This window comes from Equus asinus, chromosome 5 (genome assembly GCF_041296235.1).
Source record: "Equus asinus isolate D_3611 breed Donkey chromosome 5, EquAss-T2T_v2, whole genome shotgun sequence".
In the NCBI taxonomy this organism is placed as follows: domain Eukaryota; kingdom Metazoa; phylum Chordata; class Mammalia; order Perissodactyla; family Equidae; genus Equus; species Equus asinus.
The window spans coordinates 32,623,766-32,645,356 of NC_091794.1; the positions used below are offsets into that span (position 1 = coordinate 32,623,766).

The 21,591-nt window shown below is 38.9% G+C and overlaps 1 protein-coding gene across 1 annotated transcript in view; it reads left to right on the top strand.

Moving 5' to 3' along the window:
- P3H2 (prolyl 3-hydroxylase 2) overlaps nt 1-21,591 on the top strand; it is a 152,066-nt gene that overhangs the window by 120,973 nt on the left and 9,502 nt on the right. The window contains exons 4-13 of the mRNA XM_044771297.2: nt 2,889-3,020; nt 4,439-4,581; nt 4,895-4,984; nt 6,627-6,667; nt 7,988-8,079; nt 14,421-14,548; nt 16,184-16,279; nt 17,062-17,212; nt 18,076-18,193; nt 20,791-20,866. Of these exons, the coding sequence (XP_044627232.1) occupies nt 2,889-3,020; nt 4,439-4,581; nt 4,895-4,984; nt 6,627-6,667; nt 7,988-8,079; nt 14,421-14,548; nt 16,184-16,279; nt 17,062-17,212; nt 18,076-18,193; nt 20,791-20,866 (1,067 nt within the window). The remainder of the gene's footprint in view (nt 1-2,888; nt 3,021-4,438; nt 4,582-4,894; nt 4,985-6,626; nt 6,668-7,987; nt 8,080-14,420; nt 14,549-16,183; nt 16,280-17,061; nt 17,213-18,075; nt 18,194-20,790; nt 20,867-21,591) is intronic.

A 21,591-nucleotide genomic window follows, 5' to 3' on the forward strand; every position in this document is an offset into this window, starting at 1 on the left:
ATCAATCACATTGCAGAGATTAAAAGTGTCAATAGTCCATGTTTGTGAAAATGTAGGTCATAAATTGTTACTGTCTTTTAGGTGGACAATTAGGGAATAGCTATCCAAATTTAGGCTAGGAGGTAGACCAAAAGTCAGTTTGTCAAATGACCTATTTGCCACACACTCAGTTACCTAAAATCAACTCACTTCACCTAAAATAAATGCAAGTATCTGAATTATTGAGGATTTTTTCCCCAAAGATCTTGTTTTGCCAAGCCTCCATGAGAGCCATTTGCCTGCATTTTTGTGAGCACTGCTCATTTGAATGTCAGTTTTATGTGTGTTTCCCATTTCAATTGCTGAGTATCTCTTTAATCTTTTATTTTGAGACTCGGCAGTGTTTTCCTTTATTAGAGTTGACTAACCTGTGGTTTTGCAAGCTGCGTACCCTGCCTCCACCCCCACATTCGCCTTTACACCTGCCTCTACCAAGGCCAGTAAACAACTTTGGCAAGTGTCCGAGATCTATCTGGTTGAGAAAAACTGACTGACAGATTCACACAGATTAACATTCAGTGACTTGCTCGAGGTCACCACAGCATGTTGGTTGCTGGAAAAGAACAGAGGTCTTCTAATTCAGGCTCTTAATACTTAACACAGCTACCACTATCATCACCCCCACTTCCAATAAAGAAAAGTGATTAAAAAAATCATAATCCCTCAAGTTCAACTAAATATTATATATTACAGAAATATGGTAAGTCTCCTTGGGAATTTGAAGCATATCTAATTTGTTACGAGAAGAAAATTTTAAAAAGTATTCTTACACAAGTGTCTTGCATCTCAAACTTATTAGAACATATTAATTGTACAGTAACATTTGATATGAAATGGAGGCAGGGAATAAAACTATGAAAAAGTGATATCATAACTCCATGTAAATTCTTGTATGGTTCAATACTGTCCTAAATTAGGAGTAATAGTGGCTCTTAAAATACAGAATGTATTTGGAAAGCCAGAATACTGGAATTTCAGACTTAGAAGAACATTAAAAATTGCAGAAAAACACAAGTGGCTTCTGAATGCAGTTATTTATCACTAGCCATGGTTGTTGAAGTTCTAAATGATATCATTTTGTCACTCTTATTTTGCCGTTATTTATATCTTGCTTTGAAAAGTACTTTCATTTAGATTTGGGGTTCTTATGGGGTGTGTTTCCCTCCTTTCCTTTTGCTTGTCATTTGGAATTAGGAGGAGTGTGCATTAGAAGGTAAGGAGGAATGCAAATGGCCAGCTGACTAGGAGAAAACAGTTGAGGCTTGTTTGTTGTTTTCTTAAGAAATAAAACAGCTGGCCATTTATTTCCAACATGCTAATCAAATAAACAGAACTCATTCTTCCCCTTACGTCCTCCAACTGCAGTTAACAGCCAACGGACAGCAGAGATTCTATTAGCTGTGCTATATAGGATTGAGTTAGACAGGTTATGCGATAACTGGCACATTTTCTTATACACAGGAACAAGTTTTCCTTCCTGTTGTGTTTTGGAGTCTCTCTTCAATATCATGGAGATAACAAGCCAAACTCTGCCTAATACAGAGCCTTTTTTTTTTTTTCGGTGAGGAAGATTTACTCTGAGCTAGCATCTCTTGCAAATCTTCCTCTTTTTGCTTGATGAAGATTAGCCCTAAGCTAACATCTGTGCCAGTCTCCCTCTATTTTGTATGTGGGTCGCCACCACAGCATGACTTGAGGAGTGGTGTAGGTCTGTGCCTGGGATCCAAACCTGTAAACTTGGGCTGCCAAAGCAGAGCACTCCAGACTTAACCACTGCACCATGGGACCAGCCCCCAGAGAACTTTTTGAAGGGAGGAAGTTGTGGTAAATTAAACTGTATAATCTTGAAGTCAGATGGATTTATCGTCATTCCCAGAGAACCTGCTTTACACAAGCATGAATGAACTCTTCTCTTTGTGGAAAAGACTACCTCCATCTTCATTGTAAAACTCAAACTCGGGGGTTGGCCCCGTGGCTGAATGGTTAAAATTCCATGTGCTCTGCTTCAGCAGCCCAGGTTCGCTGGTTTGGATCCCAGGCGTGGACATACTCCACTCATCAGCCACGCTGTGTAGGCATTCCACATAAGAGCTAAAGAGTGAGAAGTGAGAGTGCAAGTGAGAAGAGTGGGAACAAAGAGGACAGCCAGAAAGATGTAAAGTATTTATTCAAATTCTTTAACTTTCATTCTTCTCCTGTTTTACCAGTCCTGCAATATTAGGATTTACAATGTCCGGGTGATGCACTCATTTGTAACTGGGTGGAAAAGGTTCCTGATCAGTAGATGTAAAGGAATATTGTTTTTATTGCTCCCTTAGGAAATGTTACTTGAAACTGTTAACAAGGAAAAAGAGCCTTCTTGCTTTGCTTCTCTGCACGAACTCCCCACCTACCTGGCAGTTCCTTTCTCTCAACCGGTCGTTAGCATAACCAGATATGAACTCCGAGCCAGACTCCAGGACACTTTAGGCCATCTAAAGTATCCACAGAGAACCCCGAAGTTGTTAAATAAGAAAGTCGTCTATTCAGCTGGCATGGGTGGGGTGAGATGTCACTTTCAGGAGAGGTGGAACAAAGGATACACAGAAGGGAAGAGTGCAGTACGGGGAAAAGACCAGGAGCCAGAAGATTTGGCATCTACTGTTCATTACTCTAGGGATCACTGATTAGGGGCCTTGGCAAGTCACTTCCTGCCTTTGTGAAAAAGTTTTCTGGTCCTGAAGTGAGGATTATGACACTGATCGCAGACTGTGGTGTGGTGAGGAATGTCTTGTGTAACCATGGCTCTGACTTGTAGTCTGCACGTTCAGCAGACTGGGGGGACCCACTGCTCGGCTCTTGTCTTCCAGATCACTACATGCAGGTGCTGGTTTGTCAGCATGAATGCGTGAGGGAACTTGCCACCCGCCCTGGCCGCCTCTCACCAATTGAGAACTTTCTTCCCCTGCATTATGACTACCTACAGTTTGCCTACTATCGAGGTAAAGCGTGGATCATCCGTGAAGCCAGTCGGGAGAAGGGAGTGTTTCTCAACATCACAGACATCACATGTTTGTGATTTCCTCCTCTGTGTGCCTCAGTTTACCATTGAATCAATGGGGATTTATGCATTTTCTGTCTCATCTCATGTCACTGCAGCTCAGGAAAAAAAGAGCAGAACTGAAACTATAAGTGGGCAAATGCTGTGATAATGTCCTGAAACTTACACTAGACTGACGTTTTATATGATTTTTAAATTTAATTTTTTCAACTTAATATTAACAGGTAATATATTTACACGTTCAAAGACCAAATGTCACAAAAGCCTCCCTCTCTTCCTTTTCCCCACAACCCAATTTCATTCTCCACCACCCACAGTTTCTTATTTATCCTTCTGAAATTTTATATAGAAACAACACACATGCATACCCTGACTTATTTCCGCCTCTCATACACAGAAGATGACATGTTATCAACACTATTCTCTATATTGTTTTATTAATAACACATCAGTTTTTTTTTTACTGGGTCAGACTATGAAATTGCCATTTGTTTAGGTCAGAAATGGTCAAATTTTGATAATTTTATATGGTTCAACCTAGTTGTATCAGTACACAGAGCTCTTTCTCACTCATTTTTCTTATATCTGCCTGTCGTTGTACTATAATTTATTTCGTATGTCTGCTTACTGATTGGGCATTGCATTGTTTTATAATCTTTTGCTCTTACAATCAATGATCAAATGAATAACACTTTATGTATGTCATTTCACATCTGCACATGAATATCTACAGGATAAATTTCTAGAAGTACAATTGCTGCGTCAAATGGTTTATTCATTTGTAATTTTGATAGATGTTGCCACATTTTCCTCCATATGGAGTACATTTTTTATTGCTCATCAACAGAATATATTATCAAATTTATTCCCTAATCCATTAGATGGAAACTGTTGTCTCAATATAGTTTTAGTTTCCATTTATCTCATTGAGAAAGAGAGAGATCGAGCATCTTTTCTTATGTTTGAAAGCAGTTAATAGAATTTGGATTGCTGAAATTGGTCTTAGACATCATGTTGTCAAATGCAGTACAGAAACCAGAATTAAATCCCAAAATTCTGTTCTGTTTACCTGTATTAAATAATGTAAATTGTCAAGAAACAAACAAAAGTGGAAACTTTTGATAATTTATCAAAAACAACTAGCACCATAGCAGACCAAAGGATAGTACCTTTAAAATACCTGAAATGGTGTCCTTCCTTTTATCTGCAGCTATCTCTGCTTACTCTACTCAGCGCCATCCTATCTTCCTTCTTGTTGATGTTTACTGCTGACCTCTCATAGACATGTTGAAATATCTCTTAGAAATCCTTTAGGCTGACCTAGACGGACTCTAATCCTGCAACTCCTCGGTCTTTCAGTTGGTGAATATGTGAAAGCCTTGGAGTGTGCCAAGGCCTATCTTCTCCTCCATCCAGATGATGAGGATGTCCTAGTCAATGTGGATTACTATGAGAGTCTGTTGGATGACAGCGTTGACCCAGCGTCCATTGAGGCCAGGGAGGTGAGACCAATGTCCTGAGAAGAAACTGCATTCTGCTAGGTCCTCTGAGGAGAGTTGGTGCAAATGCAACACTTCTCTTAAAGTTATCTAACAATTTAGTAAAGGTTCTAGAATTCAGTTCTTTCCAACTTTAATTATTAATGCCAGAAGCACATTTTTGTGAAATTCTGTTGAGATGGAGACATTTTTTGGAGCTCTGAATTGTTTTGAACTCGTTTGTTGCTGTCTAATGAAAAATATTTCTACTTGAACATTGATCATATCTCTTAACTGTTATTTAAATATAAATTTTCTCTCCTTTTTTTTTCTGTAGGATTTGGCAATGTTTGTGAAGCGTCATAAACTGGAATCGGAACTAATAAAATCAGCTGCAGAGGGTCTGGGATTTTCATACACTGAGCCGGTAAGAGCAAAGAGGAAAGAGGAAATGTTTTTTTAAAAGAACTATTCAGTGGAATTCTTTTTAAGATTTTATTCTCCAGCCCCATTTGTGAAGATTCTAATCTCCTGCCTTGGGCTACCAAAAACCGGGCAAGGGGGAGCATATTTACTCTATAGATGTGTTGAACTTCAAAAGACTTTTATAGATTTCCTTATCACGGAGGTCCAAAGTCAAAAGCAAATATATTTGGATAGAAGAGAAGTATTTTATACATGATGTATTTGCCTCAGGATTGTTTTACTTCCTAGATTCTGGATGCAACATTTTCTATTTTCTCTGAAACATTTTAAACATTAGAAAGACTTCAAAAAGAACAAAATCAAATCAATCACAATTGTACTACTCGTCACGCTGACTTTTCTCCAGTTGTCCATGTTTCCTTTTAATCAGTCTTCATGTGAAGACATACCTTTTGCAGAACTAGTACCATGATATAGATAGATTTCTGTTCTGATATCATAAGCAATTTCTATATTTTTACAGCTTTTAAAAATTATTTTTAGCTATATCTATAGAGTTGATGCTCAATAAATAAATTAGCTCTTCTTCTGCTGAACATTTATTTCTGATTTTTTTTATCATACTTAATGCATTAAGCATTTTTCTCTCTATTGAACTATATCCTTAAAAGAAATTTCTAGGAGTGGGATTACTCTGCCATCAAAGGATATGAGAAGCTTTAAAGTTCTTAAAATTGCTTTTTTAAGCGAGTTTTCTGACACGTTTACTGCTCCTAGCAAATGCAGAAGAGTACAGTTTATCACAAACATCTCAGCACTGAGAAATAACATTTTTAAATCATTAATATTATTCATATATTATTTACAAAATGATACATCATTGTTGTTTTAATCTGTATTCCTTTGATGACCAGCAAAAATTAACTTTTCACATATGATTATTATTGTTTTCCCTCTCATCTGAATTATCTGGACATGAGTTTTGTTCATTTGTCTGTTGGTTACTATATAAGTTCTTTATGTGACATACATGTCATATGTTTATAAAAATCACTATTTGTAAAATAGCACATTTGTAACATTTTTCATTTCTGTCTTAGTTATATCTTTTATCAGTATATTTTAAAAATTAGGATAATTTTAATATGCTATTTGTAATGTAACATTTCTAATATGTTTGTATTCAGTCCTACTTACTATTTTTTAAAATTGAGTTATCCCAAGAGACCCCAGAGAAAATCGCTTATTCACCTTATGATCCTGTGCAGAGGATTAACCAAGCTATACTTTTTTGTTTGTTTTATTCAAAAAAAGTAAAGGCATTGGACTGAATGCTCTTTTAAGTGTCTTCCTGCCACCAAATTCTAAATCACTTTCTTGGAGAAAAGGATAGATACCCAGGCTAATGCTATGCTGTTTATTTCTATCCATTTGTGCATCATTTTGTCTTTGCCAAAGTTGCATCAACCTTAGCCTTCCTTTTTATTAAATTTTTTAAAATAAAAACTATGTTGTATCTTGATATAATATGCAAGTTTTCTAATATTTTGAGTCTTTTGAATGTTTTAAGTGTATATTTTATTTTAGTTCTGTAAATAGTGTTTTAGTGACAAAACTACTGAGTTTTTTAAAATTTTAAACAGAATTATTGGATCCGATATGGAGGACGGCAGGACGAGAATCGGTGAGTCCTCCATTCAGAACACAAACTGTTTATTTTTGATGAGAAGAGTTAGTTAGAGTCAGATCTATTATGAGGAACCTAACTCTATGAGATATGCAAACAAATATAATTAAAAGAGTTCCAAACTAGGAATTAGGAGCTCTGCATTTTGGTCCCAACTCTTCCCGTCACGTATGTGTGACCTTGAGTAATTTATCTTCCCCTCTGGATCTCAAGTCTTTCTTCAAATTAAGGGGTTGGATCAGGTGATCTCTGAGGGCTAAACATTCTGTGATTCTAAATCAGAGAAAATTGGATGCTGTTTTTGATTTATTAATAGAATAAAACTATGTAATTTTCTTGTTCATGCTGAATTCCCTTACTGCATTTATTTGAAAGCAAGAAGCTCAGAAGGTTTTATTGCAAGCTAAAATATGAAGTGTCATAAATTCGATCAAAAATGAAGAGAATTCATTTTTTTGAATGAAAGAAGTCAAAAGTCAATTTATATGTTATGAGCAGTTCAGGAATCATAGAATGTTGGAGTTACGTGTTTGAGATCGCATAGTCTAGACTGTCCATTTTCAAATGCAGAAACTGAGGCCCTGACAAGGCAAAGGATCCTCTTAGAGTCTCACCATGAGGGACTGGCAGATCCAGATTTTCTTATTCAGCATCTTGTTGTCTTTGGTTAGACTTCAAGGACTCAACCTCTGGGTGCCTAAAATGATTGCAAGAGATTCAAGAGTGTATATGCACATTTGGATTTGTTCAATCTGTGTATATTGAAAGGACTTCATGCTATCATTTCTGTCTTTGCAAAGTTTGACACAAACCTGTGTCTTCTTTCTTGGAATAGTCGAGAACCACTGCACTAGGGCACCATTTATTTCAATTCAACTGTTGTTCAGTGATGTACTCTATGTTCAAGATTATAGTACAACACTCTGTGCGTTATAAAAGTGGACATAATCATTTATAATTTTTCACTGATTTATTTATCATTTTTTCCTTACCAATTTATCATTGTTTCCATAATCATTTATCATTTTTTCCTTCTCTGTTGGGACTGAAAGTCTAATCTCAAAGAGGTTAGGTTAATTAACTGTAGTAAAGTTTGCTAAGAAGATTTAGGGAAGTGAACTAGAGCATACTCACTGAGGAAATAGAGAAGAACCTCATGAAGGCAGTGACATTTCATTTGATCTTGAAAGATAGGTGGACTTGCATACAACAAAACTATATAGTATGGAGTCATAGACTACGTGGGTAATATATCCTTTGCCTTTGAACATCTTTATTCATTGAGAAATTGCTATTTCAACTTTTTTGAATGAGCAGAATCCCTTCAGGAGTGAATGTAGAGGGGGCAGAAGTCCATGGATTGTCAATGGGGAAAAAATCACCCAAGATAGACCGAGACCTAAGAGAGGGTAAGTACCTGTGCACTTTTACTGTTAGAAGGATGGGGAGGAGAGGGTGGGACTTGACCTGGGCTTATCCAGATCAAAGCAGAACCCACTTTCTCTGGAAAATGAAAAATGAGACTAAGCTACTACGTTCACAAAATTCTGAAAGCAAGGCTCGAAAACAAGAATATCTCAGATTTGTATTTCATTACCTTTGGTTTCCCACCAAAGTGCTTCCAATTCACCCTCTCATCTATTTCCCATAGGAAGCGTGGGAGCTAGGCAGGGGCTGGACGATTATAGCCATCCTCAGTTGAGTGGCTGAGGCTTGGAGAGGTTACGTGGCTTACTTCTGTCACATAGTAAATGAGTGAGGGCTAGATAGTGTGGAATCGACTGTATATCAGAGGAACTTGAAGGGACAGGTCACATGAGATATTAGATTAGTTAACCTAAGGTGTTTGAGGCACATATATCTGAGCAGGGCTTTTAGAGATAAGTCGAATTTAAGTTGAATTGACAGAGGCGTGAAGGGAGCCATTCTAGTGGACAAAACAAATGGAACAAAGGCACAGAGATGGAGAGAGCAGAACATTAGATGCCTCCTTACGTAAGATCAAAGCTAGTGGAGACATACGGGTAGCGTTGCCAACAGTAGATTTTAAATAGAGCCAGACATTGTTATAATAATAAATTATTAGCAGTAGTAGTACTAATAGCAATAGTAGTCTTTGACAATTATTATTATTTCTGTGTTTTATATTTTTTCAAGCAAATTTATGCACAATTCATGTTAAAACTGACAGAATCTCATGTGAGATGTGTCCCTATTTCACAGGCAAGAAAACTGAGGCTCGCAGAGATTTACTGACTTGTCCAAAGTCTCATAGCTTATAATAGGTTGAGCAGGCGTTTGAATCCAGGCTTTTGAATCTGAGTCCCATTTTCTCTTCTTCACCTCATGACGGAGTATAGAAGTGTCTAGATACCCAAAATGTATCCCCTATTGATTAAATAATTGCAAGACAAGAAGAGGTTTTCAAAAACCTGCATTGAGAAGAAGTACAGGACTCCTTTCCGCAACAAGGGAGCTCGTCAGCACATTCCTCTAGCTGATGTGAAAACTTCTGGCTCTCTACAGCTCTCGCGTTTCCCAGCCCTTTCCTTGCTTAGCTTCCAAGTCCATTTGAGGCAGTAAACAGGATAATAGGCTTATCTAATCTGACCTAGACCCTCAGTTTGTAGCCACAAAGCCCAAGCTGTTTTATAAGTGCCAGAGAGCTTCATGGTCAGCGAGAGTTCATGTTGCTTTTTAAGCCAAGAAATCACCCAGGAAGTACATGCCAATAAGCCAGCACTTTGCTGTAAAGGTTCGGGAAACTCTAGGAGAGTTGCCAAATTTCAAAGCATACTTTTTTTTCTGGCTACCAGGGAATCTGATGTCCAGCAACTGATTTGGAAGGCTAATGGGAAGGATAGAACAGAAGACCACACGGGATGGAGAAAGATCATGATTGGCTGGGTTACCAAATTTTATCGATTCTGCAGAATTTGCTTAGTTGAATGGGCTAATGAATCTTAGAATGTTTTCTGGGAACGCGCTGGAAAACCTTCTCTACAGTCACTAGAGATCTAAATAGGGTCTAAATTAAGAATAGCGTTAGACAGAGGCAAAGTTCTCAACCAGAAAACACTTTCATATCTTGGTCTGGATGAAAGCAGATGTCAGGGATGCAAGAAAGGATGCATGCTTCACTGAGTAGAATATATTTCAGCTTTTCTTATCTTTCACAAGGCGATTGTCATCTACTCTGGTTACCTAACAGTATTTAGTAGTATTGATATTGGGTGGCTCCCAAGCATTAAGATGGGAGTGACCTGGGGCCACATCCCAGGATGACTCCAGTCCATGGGACATGCATGTCAACTTACTAAAAAATCTGTCACTTATCCATTCTCCTTTCAACCCCCAGTTTTCCAAAGGTCCTGCTCAATAATAATCCCAGAGTCAGTGAGGGTATGGTAGAAATAATTTTGAACTTGGAATCAGAGGCCTAGTTTGCAGGGTTATCTTAGTCTGATTTACTCTTCAGTGATGGATAACTAGAGACTCTATCTCTCTGGGCCCGATGATCCTCATCTGTAAAAGAAGGATAACAACTTTTCGGAGAGGATGAATGTGCAGTCTTTTGTAAACTGTAAAGGGCCGTGCTCATATAAGGGCTTGTGAGTCTGCACCCCCTTGTCCTGACTTGTATGACATTGTGATCTATATGGTAAAATGATTCTTCTCGCCATGAGCCACAGACAGTGAGCACAAAGGAGTATTTTCCTAGATGATCCCTCTTTATTGCATCTGGGAAGTTAGAACCAGGCACATATTTTATGAATGAGAGAAGAATTAAGTTGTTTAACTAAATCTCCTTGGGCTGTGGTTAAAAGTTGGCTGAAGCTATCAAATCAGGCCCCAGGAACCACAACTTATTGGAATACAGTTTTATTTTTATTTTAATGTTTTCTCTGTCTGGTGTGCTACTAGTCATTTGCAAGCTGGTAGACTTGCGTTTTTGAATGGCAGGGTTTATTTTTCCCCTTTTTGGTTAGTGAGTGGGTAGTTGGTTATTTTTGTTAAATGTATGTGTGAGAAACCTCTGTATAAAACTCTTTGCTTAGTGGTGATTGTGTTAGCTACATGAAAGGCAGATTTCTACGACAGATTCTGCCTATACCTGTTAGAGTTTAGATGTTTAAGACCCCATGTTGCATGCTGTCCCTTCACCTGATCTTTGTGTGTTACTTGTGGTATGGCTGGGGGAGTTGTCAATATCCCAGTAGCCCTCTTTTAAATGTACCCCATTGGGGCTGGCCCCGTGGCCGAGTGGTTAAGTTCGCGCCATCTGCTGCAGGCGGCCCAGTGTTTCGTTGGTTCGAATCCTGGGCGCAGACATGGCACTGCTCATCAAACCATGCTGAGGTGGTGTCCCACATGCCACAACTAGAAGGACCCACAACGAAGAATATACAACTATGTACTGGGGGGCTTTGGGGAGAAGAAGGAAAAAAAATAAAATCTTAAAAAAATATATATATACCCCATTATGCTCTATGCTCATTCAAGATGTCTCTGTCAGTACCTAACACAATATACCAGGAGTATTTTACTGATTTAGTAATAGTCATAATAATGATAGCAAATACTTATACAGGCTTAAGAATGGTAGGCATTTTTCTAAATATTTTAGTTTTAGTAACTTTTAAAGTCATGTTTTGAAAATAAGCTAATTATATTCGAAGTTATACATTCTCAATATAGAAAATGAGAAAAACATGGCAAAGCACAAACTGACCTAGTTCACTGAATCCTTAGTCTGTCTTCAATTTCTATTTGAGTTTTATGTTAGAAAATGCTTTTCAGTGAACCTGCAAGTATCTTGTCTCTCTTGTTGAAGAAACATCTCTTTTTATATTTCTAAGTGGGAGTAGAATGTGCAGTTCACTTTTCTAATATTGAGGGGCTGCCTTAATTTGGCTATGAATCTTAATCAACTATATAGATCACAGCAACTTCTCCCAAACTAACTGTGTTTTGTCTTAAGAGGTTCCATGGGTGAGGGAGTCTACAGGTTTTTCAATGCTGTGAAAAAATTAGCACTAACGTAGCAGCTTACAATAACATACATTTACTATCTCACAGTTTCTGTGGGTCAGGAGTCTGGGGATAGCTTAACTGGGTCCATTGCTTCAGGGTCTGCCGCAAGGCTTCCGTCAAGTTTTTGATGAAGGCTGAGGTCTCTTCTAAGGCTTTGCTGGGTCACTGTCTTCTTCCAGGCTCAGATGACACAATTCACTTCCTAAAGGCTTATTGGACTGTAGTCCTCAGTTCCTACTTGGTTGTTGGCTGGAGGGTACCTTCAATTCCTTGCCAAGTGAGCCTGTCCAAAACAGCCACTTTCTTCATCAAACTGCAAGTTGAGAAGGCAATAGACTGAGTCTGCTAGGAAGATAGAAGTTTCAGTCTTATGTAATGCAATCACAGATGTGACATCCCATCACCTTTGGCAAATTCTGTTGGTTAGAAACAAGTTCCAGGACCCACCCACACTTGAGGGAAGCAAATTACACAAGCCTTTGAATACCAGGAGGCAGTGATCATTAGGGGCTATCTTAGAGTTTCTCTGCCACAGGAAAGACGGAAGGGAGGGAGGGAGGAATGGAAGGAGAGAGAGAGAGAGAAGGGTATTATGCTCCATTAAGGGTGAGAACAGCTGCATACTATATCAGTACTTAGGATACTCATAATGCCTGCTGACATATTAAAAGTTCCAAGAAGTCCTCTTAAATTTTCTTGAACCCAGTACTTCCCAAACACATTTGATCAAGAAACTCTTTTTTCCTCACAAACTTTTCTGCAGAACAAAGATTGGGAAACATTAAATTGTAGAAAAATATATATATTGTCTTCTGTTCATCCAAAAGATAGTGAAACTGGGACCTTGTGGATATATTCCTGGAATCTGAGAAATTCTGTATTTATAAATTTTGATGACACTTTAAAAAAATTAAGAGGGGCAACTAGTGCGTCATCTGAATGACCACCTTATAGCCAAGTATTGCCATGAGATTTTGGACCTACCTCAGTGGGTATCTGTGCAGTTTTACCATCACATTGACACCAGTTAATAATACTTCAATGATTGAAGACTAGCAGGAAATGATGTAGGATGAACTTATAAATAATGTATTAGGACCAGGTGAAGGCTAAAATTCATCGCGATATCCTAAGGTTTTGTAGTAGTTTCAACAGAGAAAAGTTGTGGTAGAATGAATGAGTCATTACACACTGAGAGCATCGTGCGGAATGCTGGCTCCGAAGTACCTGGGCCAGATTAGTTAGTAGAATATTCATGTGGAATGTAGCTTTTTAGTTTCCACAAAATAACATTATCCGTTTCATTAATAGTGTTCATTTGAATCTAGTTGGTTTTATGGTCTTGCTTTTATTTAATCTTGTAAATTAGATTGGGTATTATAGTTGGAGGGAACTAAAAAATAAATACTGTGCTCATAGTTTTATGATTGCAAATGTGAAAATAAAATCACAGTCAAAATAATTTGTTAGCACTGGCTCTCCTTAGGGAACTTATGCTTTAACAGATAATCATACATTACTCAAGATTGAGAAACACTGTCTCATCATTTTAATATTCCATTAATTGTGGACGATAGTGACTTTTTTATTTCAGCTGGACTAATAAACAATTAGTATGTTCCCTAGTTTGACATTTTAAAGAGATAGAGTAGACACCAATTTCAACTGTCTCTTCCTCTTGCGACCCATGTGTCTTAGACCAGTGTGTCGGTGACCTTTGCTCTACTGGGAGGATGAAGGAAGTTGCGCCCTCCCCCCAACTCCCTCCATGGGGAGCTGCTGTTATTGACAGGCACATAGCAAGTCCCTTAGGAGTAGTATAAAGGGTAGAAAAACAGTGTTTTTCTTTTCCGTTCAGTTTTCTGGCTCAAGATGGTTGCACTCTGCTAATCTGAAGATTTCCTCACCCTTGGAGGCCTTGTCCTTCAGTCCTGCTCTCTGTGAGGAAAGGATTGTGTGAGGTCTAGATTTTGTAATTTCACCATCAAAATGTGGCCGCTAAGCATCACCCTCTGAAAAGCCCATATGGGGCTAATTTCACAACGTTATGGGCTCTGTCCAGGGAGACAGTAGGTGCCTACGGGAAACCCTCCTGTAAAAAAAAATAACATGAAGATTTTGCCCAGCGGGCAGAGAAAATAAATATTCCAAAAGCAAGACCATCTAGAGTCGGGTAGGCGGTGGGAAGAAGACTGGGAAGGGGTCTTGTAACTTGGGTGTGACTGTCCTGATGGTGCCTTTACTACCTGAGCTTCCTGGTAAAGGCATTGCTCTGCATACCACTGACACCGAGGTGTGGATGTCGTGCCTGGGGACACAAACATGTAATCAAGTCATTGCACGTGATGTTGTAACAGAGGTAGGAACCAAGGGCTGTGGAGAAAGGTGGGTCTAATTGCTGAGAGAATTCTGGAAAGTCTTCTCAGAGGAGAGTCCTATGAAAGTCCCAGTATGCTTTGTAGGATCATCACTGGAATCAAATGGAAAGATAGTTTATCAAACCCAAAATACTATACAAATATAATTTATTATTGCAACATTATTGAGAAACCAAATGACATTATGAGAAACCAAATTTGCAATTTGTCTTTGCATTCCTGAATATTCACAAGGAAATTGACTCCCCTCAAGTGCATGTGGAAAGCTGTTGAGTGTTCTGTGCTTCTCTTCTTGGGGACAGAGGTAACAGAGAAGACAATGTGCTCTGTCCCTTCAGGTGGCCCCCTGCTCTATGAGAACATCACGTTTGTCTATAACTCGGAGCAGCTGAACGGGACTCAGCGGGTTCTCCTGGATAACGTCCTGTCGGAAGAACAGTGTCGGGAGCTCCATAGCGTGGCCAGTGTGAGGACCAGAGATGGAGGGGAGCCTGATGTGCCGGCCTAGCGCAAGCTGGAAGTGCTTCGGTCCTAGTCTCATGGGAGTCAGGCAATCAGGCCTGAAATGTCACTTTCTTTAGGAGAAGGATGTTGCTTGTGGAGGCACTTTCATAGCCTGTGGGCTGGGATAATTTTAGTTTTGTCCAGATCTGGACATAGCTAGTGAATCTGGAATAGTTAGTGGCTTAATTTCCGGCCAACAGCCATCCAGCATGTGCCCTGCCTACCATATAAAATCACTGGGAAAATTCCTTTATTTTAATCCATAACTAACCAGTGTATTAATCATTTATATTCTACCTATTTCTACAAAAAGTGGTGGTATTTTATAATGAAAATGTGGGGTGATGGTTAAATACAGAGATCTCTTTTGATTGGAAAACTTAATGATACCAGGATCCTGGAACAAAATGGGGAAGGTCTGAGGGTTCTAGGGAGTTTCCTTGCAAGCATATTTACTGCAGACATCTTTGCCATAAGCATTTTCATCACAAATATTTTTGCTACGTAACTGATTGGCCATAAGGCAATTTTACTGTAAAAGATTAAATCACAAGAGCCAGCCCTTATGGCCTAATGGTTAAAATTTGGTGCTCACTGCTTTGGCTGTCCAGTTTCGCTTCCCAGTTGCGGAACCACATCACCCGTCTGTTAGTTGCCATGCTATGGCAGCAGCTCAAATAGAAGATGTAGAAGAACTGACAGCTAGGATACGACCATGTGCTGGGGCTTTGGGGAGGGGGAAAAAAAGAGGAAAATTGGCAACCGATGTTCGCTCAAGGCAAATCTTTCCCTGCCAAAAAAAAAAGAAGATAAAATCACGAAAAATAAAAGAGGGACATTAATTTAAAAGGACATCATAAGCGTGAATAAGTGAATAACAAAATTAAAAAGACTTTATAGGGAAATACAAAATATTTGAATATGTTTAAATTGTGTATATGTAGATTCATGGCAATACTGCACAAAGAACTGATTTGTGTGTGTCTGTGTGTGTGGGTGTGTGGATTGTACCAAACTAAGCACTTTTGATTGTTCTCTGGGAAATGTGGGTTCAACTCTGTGCCCTCAAAGAAGAGGCCCTCAGCCCTCTTTCTCTTCCAACATAATGTGTTTCAAAACAAGAAACCAATTCTTGGGGCAAATCATCTTCATCTGTCAGCTCAATAAAGCCATCAATAAAATGTCACTAACTGTAAGAACTGCTAAATATTTTAATACTGCCATGTCTGCTCATCACCATATAGACCATTGTGAGAGCTAGCTAAGATTTATATCGTATAAAAATGGGAGTAACTGTGAGAACTTCATCAATGGAGAAATGAAATGACAAAAAAAACACACATAAATCTGTCAAACAGTTATTTTATCTTTTACACTAAAATTGCCTTACAGCCAATTAGTTATGCAGCAAAAATGTTTGCAGGGAAAATGCTTTTAGCAAAGATGTCTACAGCAAAGATACTTGCAGTGAAACTATAGGACACGGGTTCTAAGTGTTGACTTTCGTTCTTAGCCCTTCTGGCAGTCAAGGCAGAAAGGGAGACCAGATGAATTCATAGTTATCGTTAATAAAGCATCTTTTATATTTTGCTTCCAGGGCATCATGCTTGTTGGTGATGGATACAGAGGAAAGACTTCACCTCATACACCCAATGAGAAGTTTGAAGGTGCAACTGTCCTGAAAGCACTCAAAGTAAAGTCTGAACTTCTTTTGGGTTTGGGTTTCTGAGTGTCAACCTAGGACCTTCTGTGAATGGCAGATACAGGAAACAGAAGAGTTTAGAATATGGACCTATCAGGGCAGTTGAAAGGCACAAGTATGAAATGGCACCTTCATTGTTGTTGGGTTTTTTTTTTTTTTTTTTTTTTGCTGAGGAAGATTTGCCCTGATCTAACATACCCTGCCAATCTTCCTCTTTTTGTATCTGAGCTGCTGCCACAGAATGGCCACTGACAGAGGAGTGGTATGGGTCTGTGCCCGGGAACCAAACCCGAGCTGCCAAAGCAGATCACACTGAACTTAACCACTAGGCCACAGGGGCTGGCCCTCCTTGATTGTTTTTAATCATTCTTGCATTCTTCCATTCAGCCATCAATTTATCAAACTGTGTATTTCCTAAATTCATATTTGACAAATGTACAATCCCCCTGTCCTCAAGAAGCTCATGGTCTGGTGGTGAAAACATACCCAAATAAGTAATTATTCTGTGACTGCAAGAAGTGTTGTTGGAGAGGAATGAGGAAAGCATCACAAGAGAAGAGAAGAGGGAGTGATTAGTTTCAAATGTGCCATCTCTAATTAGGAAGGGCTTATTTCAATGGCTTATTTTCCTAAAAATCCATAAGTGTGCCTTAGTATTCTCACTGGCCAACGCAGAGATGACCATCCTATACTGGCTTACTGAAACCCAGCATCTGTTTTTCTCAAGCCCTCCCATCAATCCAGTGGTATCTAATGTTCTTCTTTTTCTTCAGTTTGGTTATGAAGGCCGAGTCCCACTGAAGAGTGCCCGTCTGTTTTATGACATCAGCGAGAAGGCTCGAAAGATTGTAGAATCCTATTTCATGCTGAACTCAACCCTGTATTTTTCCTATACGCACATGGTCTGCCGAACAGCCCTGTCTGGTGAGATTCCAGAGTCTGAACTTGTTACCTTCTAGCCACAGTGAAATGAGAAAGAAAACAATGCAAAGCAAAGCTCTATTACATTTGACACTAAGGGTTTAGAAGAGCTCTAACGTTCTAAAACAAAAGAAGCTTACGAACTCTTATTTTTCCCTTCCCTCTTTTTCTCCGTTTTGGTGCCCTGAAGTTCCAGAAGACCATTGCTCTGCCTATTTTCCCTTTCAAAGTTGTCTCTACTGCCTCCTTAAGTCACACGGAAAAATGCTTTTCGGCTCTAGGTTTCACTTTTCTGGGATCCAGGAACCTGGAAATTACAGTCCCCATTATGTCCACAAGCACTGAGTGGAAGCACGAAGATGAAGGGATTGTTGAAAGATCTGTTCTTGAAAAGGCAGAGAGCTCCTGACTCCCTGCCGTCAGTATTTCTTCTCTAGATCTCTTCTCCACCCTCCTGAAGAGGGGGCAGGAATAATGTCACAGGAGTAGACTTTTCCACTGGTGAACTTTCAGCTGAATCAAATCTTTTTTTTTTACATTTCATTTCATCCTCTCCCTTTTATGCCCCCACGTGAAATATAACCTAGGAAATGCGTGGAATTTCTATATGTATATTTATATCAAAGAACTTTTATAGTTGAAGAGGCAGGTGTGAATTGTCTGTGGTTTCACATCAAGTTCATATCAAAGCAGGACCAGAGTCTCTTGCCTGCTCATCCAGTGTTCTTTCATCAGTTCTGCTGTCTTCTGTCTTCTCAGATTTACAAAGGTCACCAGCAATGGGAGGAGACAGTCAGATTGTCAGTTTTGCTGTTGGAGGTTACTACATTCCATCTCTCATTCTTCCCTGTTCTCTTTTCTGGTAGGTCAACAGGACAGAAGAAATGACCTCAGTCATCCGATCCATGCTGACAACTGTCTATTGGATCCAGAGGCCAATGAATGCTGGAAGGAACCTCCTGCTTACACATTTCGGGACTATAGGTACAGCCAGCACCTGCTTCAAAAACAAGCTTTTGCCCAACAGCTATCAAAAACCCCTGGGTATTGTGAATAATGCTGCAATGAACATAGGGGTGCATGTATCTTCCAAATTAGTGTTTTCATGTTCTTTGGATAAATACTCAAAAAGTGGAATTGCTGGTCATATGGTAGTTCTATTTTTAATTTTCTGAGGAGTCTCTGTACTGTTTTGCGTAGTGGCTGCACCAGTTTACATTCCCACCAGCAGTGTATGGAGGTTCCCTTTTCTCCACATCCTTTCGAACACTTGTTATTTCTTTTCCTTTTAATCATAGCCGTTCTGGCAGGTGTGAGGTGATATCTCATTGTGGTTTGGATTTGCATTCCCTAGTAATTAGTGGTGTTGAACATCTATTCATGTGCCTGTTGACCATCTGTATGTCTTCTTTGGAACAGCGTCTGTTCATGTCCTCTGCCTATTTTTTAATTGGGTTGTGCCTTTGTTGTTGTTGAGTTGTGTGAATTCTTTACATATTTGGGATATTAACCTCTTATCAGATATATGATTTGCAAATATCTTCTCCCAGTTGGTATGTTGTCTTTTTGTTTTGCTGATATTTTCCTTTGCAGAAGCTTTTTAGTTTGATGTAGTCTCCTTTGTTTATTTTTTCTTTTGTTTCCCTTGCCTGAGGAGACGTGGTATTCAAAAAGATACTGCTAACACTGATGTCAAAGAGTGTACTGCCTTGGTTTTCTTCTAGGAGTTTTATACTTTCAAGTCTTAGATTCAAGTCTTTAATCCATTTTGAGTTAATTTTTGTGTATAGTGTAAGATAGTGTTCTACTTTCATTCAGCATTATTTACAATAGCCAAGACAGGGAAACAACCTAAGTGCCCATTAACACATGATGGATAAAGAAGATGTAGTATATGTATACAATAGAATACTACTCAGCCATAAAAAAGATGAAATCCTGCTATTTGTGACACCAGGCATGGACCTTGAGGGTATTATGCTAAGTGAAATAAGTAAGACAAAGAAAGACAATTACCATATGATTTCACTCATATGTAGAAGTTAAACAACAAACACATAGATACAGAGAACAGATTGGTGGTTACGGCGGGGGGGAAGAGGGAGAGAGGGGAGGGCGAAAGTAGTAAAGGGACACACGTCAGCCGTGACAGATGGCAACTAGACTTTTGGTGGGGAACACGATGTAGTCTATACAGAAGGTAAAATATAATGAGGTACAGCTGAAATTTATACAATGTTACAGTCAATATTACCTGATAAAAAAAGAAAAAAGAAAGAAGTATCTAGGAGTTTTCCTATAGGGATCATTGTTACTGTCAACTTATGCTCACAAGGAAACTAAAATAGAGTTATGCATTTAAGAATATATGGGGGAGGGAGCCAGCCCCGTGGCACAGCGGTTAAGTTCTTAACGTTCCGCTTCTCAGCGGCCCGGGGTTTGCTGGTTCAGATCCTGGGTGCAGACACGGTACTGCTTGGCAAGCCATGCTGTGGTAAGCATCTCACGTAAAGTAGAGGAAGATGGGCACGGATGTTAGCTCAGGGCCAGGCTTCCTCAGCAAAATAGAGGAGGACTGGCAGTAGTTAGCCTAGTGCTAATCTTCCTCAAAAAAAGAAAGAAAGAAAGAAAAAAAAATCCTCAAAAAAAAAAAAGAATATATGGGGGAGAAAAAGGAAACTAGAAAGCTGACCTGTTTTGCTTATCATATTCATCTCTATGAAGCAGTGATTCTCAAATAATCTCCTAAAGCAGCTGCCACAACCAAGAAGCAACTTTAGCATCTTGTATTTTTATCTTAAAAACCCATGCACATTTTGTTGCATCCTTTCCACAAAGTGTCCATTTTGTTTTACTACAAAAAGTAAAGTTTATAGGCTTTTTTTTTTATTACGTGTCTTTCACTGAAACATATCCTTGTAGTATGTATATCTCAGTCTGAGAACACAAGGGTCTGGGGTCTCAACACACATCAGGATCTTATCATATCACTTATCTATGTTTACATTTTGTGAATTGGAAACTGGAAACTCAGGAGAAAAAAGATGTTTTCTCTTATTAAGATATTTCAATGTGTAAAGAGAAGAGTCAGGAGTGGTAGTCACCAGGTATGTAATAGTGTGTTAATTGTTACTACACTGTGCACCATACAAAAACATTGAGCGCCCCCTATCTGCAAGGCTGGGCTACAACCCCTTGGAGCTCTCCAGCTAGTTGGGGGAAAAAATACATCATTTAGAGTTACTAGTATAGAAGAGAAGAAGAGAGTTGTAAGTAGTGTGGGTGGGTTCAAAGGACTAGGTTAAATCTAGTTGGGTTTCTTGGAAATAAGTGAAATGTGAGATGAGGTTTGAAATATAATTAAAAATTTAACAATAGTGGGATAAATAAAGGCTTCAGGGCTATAACCCAAGCTACATTTGATCCTACTCTTGAGGGTTAAGAGGCTCAGTTATTTCAATGTCTACTTCAAAGGAAATTTGCTAATCAGGCTGGTCAGTTCATCACTAGTTTTCAATGTTCTGTGGTACTGTTGTTGTAAGCATATAACAGAGCAGATGGTTCTGCTTTTCCTTGTGTAGTGCTCTCCTGTATATGAATGATGACTTTGAAGGAGGAGAATTCATATTCACTGAGATGGATGCCAAGACTGTGACTGTGAGTAAACCTATTCTGGAAAATTTATTGAGCGTTTTTTATCTCAGTTTTGCCATTTTCCAAGGACTCATAGACTGTTGGATTTCAAATATTTCTGAGCTCAGGAGTTCAAGAGGTGGAGAGAGTCCTGGTAAACTTATAGATCATAACATGTTAGAAAGAGAACCATCAATAAAAATCTTCTAGTCCGTTTTACAGATGAGTAAACTAAAGAATAGAGATATTAAGGATCTGCTCATCACCATATAGCTAGTTAAGTTAAACTTGGAACCAGAACCTGGGTCTTCTCATTCTTTGTCAAGTAATCTGATGGAAAAGTGATAACACCAGTTCCTAAATCACCCAAGCCTAGGACAAGTCAAATGATTCTACAGATTGGCTTTTAAGTAACCTGGTGTTCTATATGCGTGGATTGAGGATTGGCTTCCAGATGCCTAGTTATCAAGGTTAATGTATATGTGTGCATGTATGAGTGTGTATGTATGTACATATATGTGAATGTGTGTGTGTGTGCACAAGCTTTGGATGAGATTCTAAATATGCCTTTATAGGTAAAAGTCAAAAGTTAAATTCAACCACCATCTTCCTAAGCAAACCAATGCTTTTGGAAAAGCAGCCTACTTAGCACTTATAGACCATATAGCCAGCATCCTTTGGTCTTTAAGCCAAAGAGCAGACACCAGGGTAGAAGAGCAGGTTGTCTAATTGAGGAGGTAATCGAATTA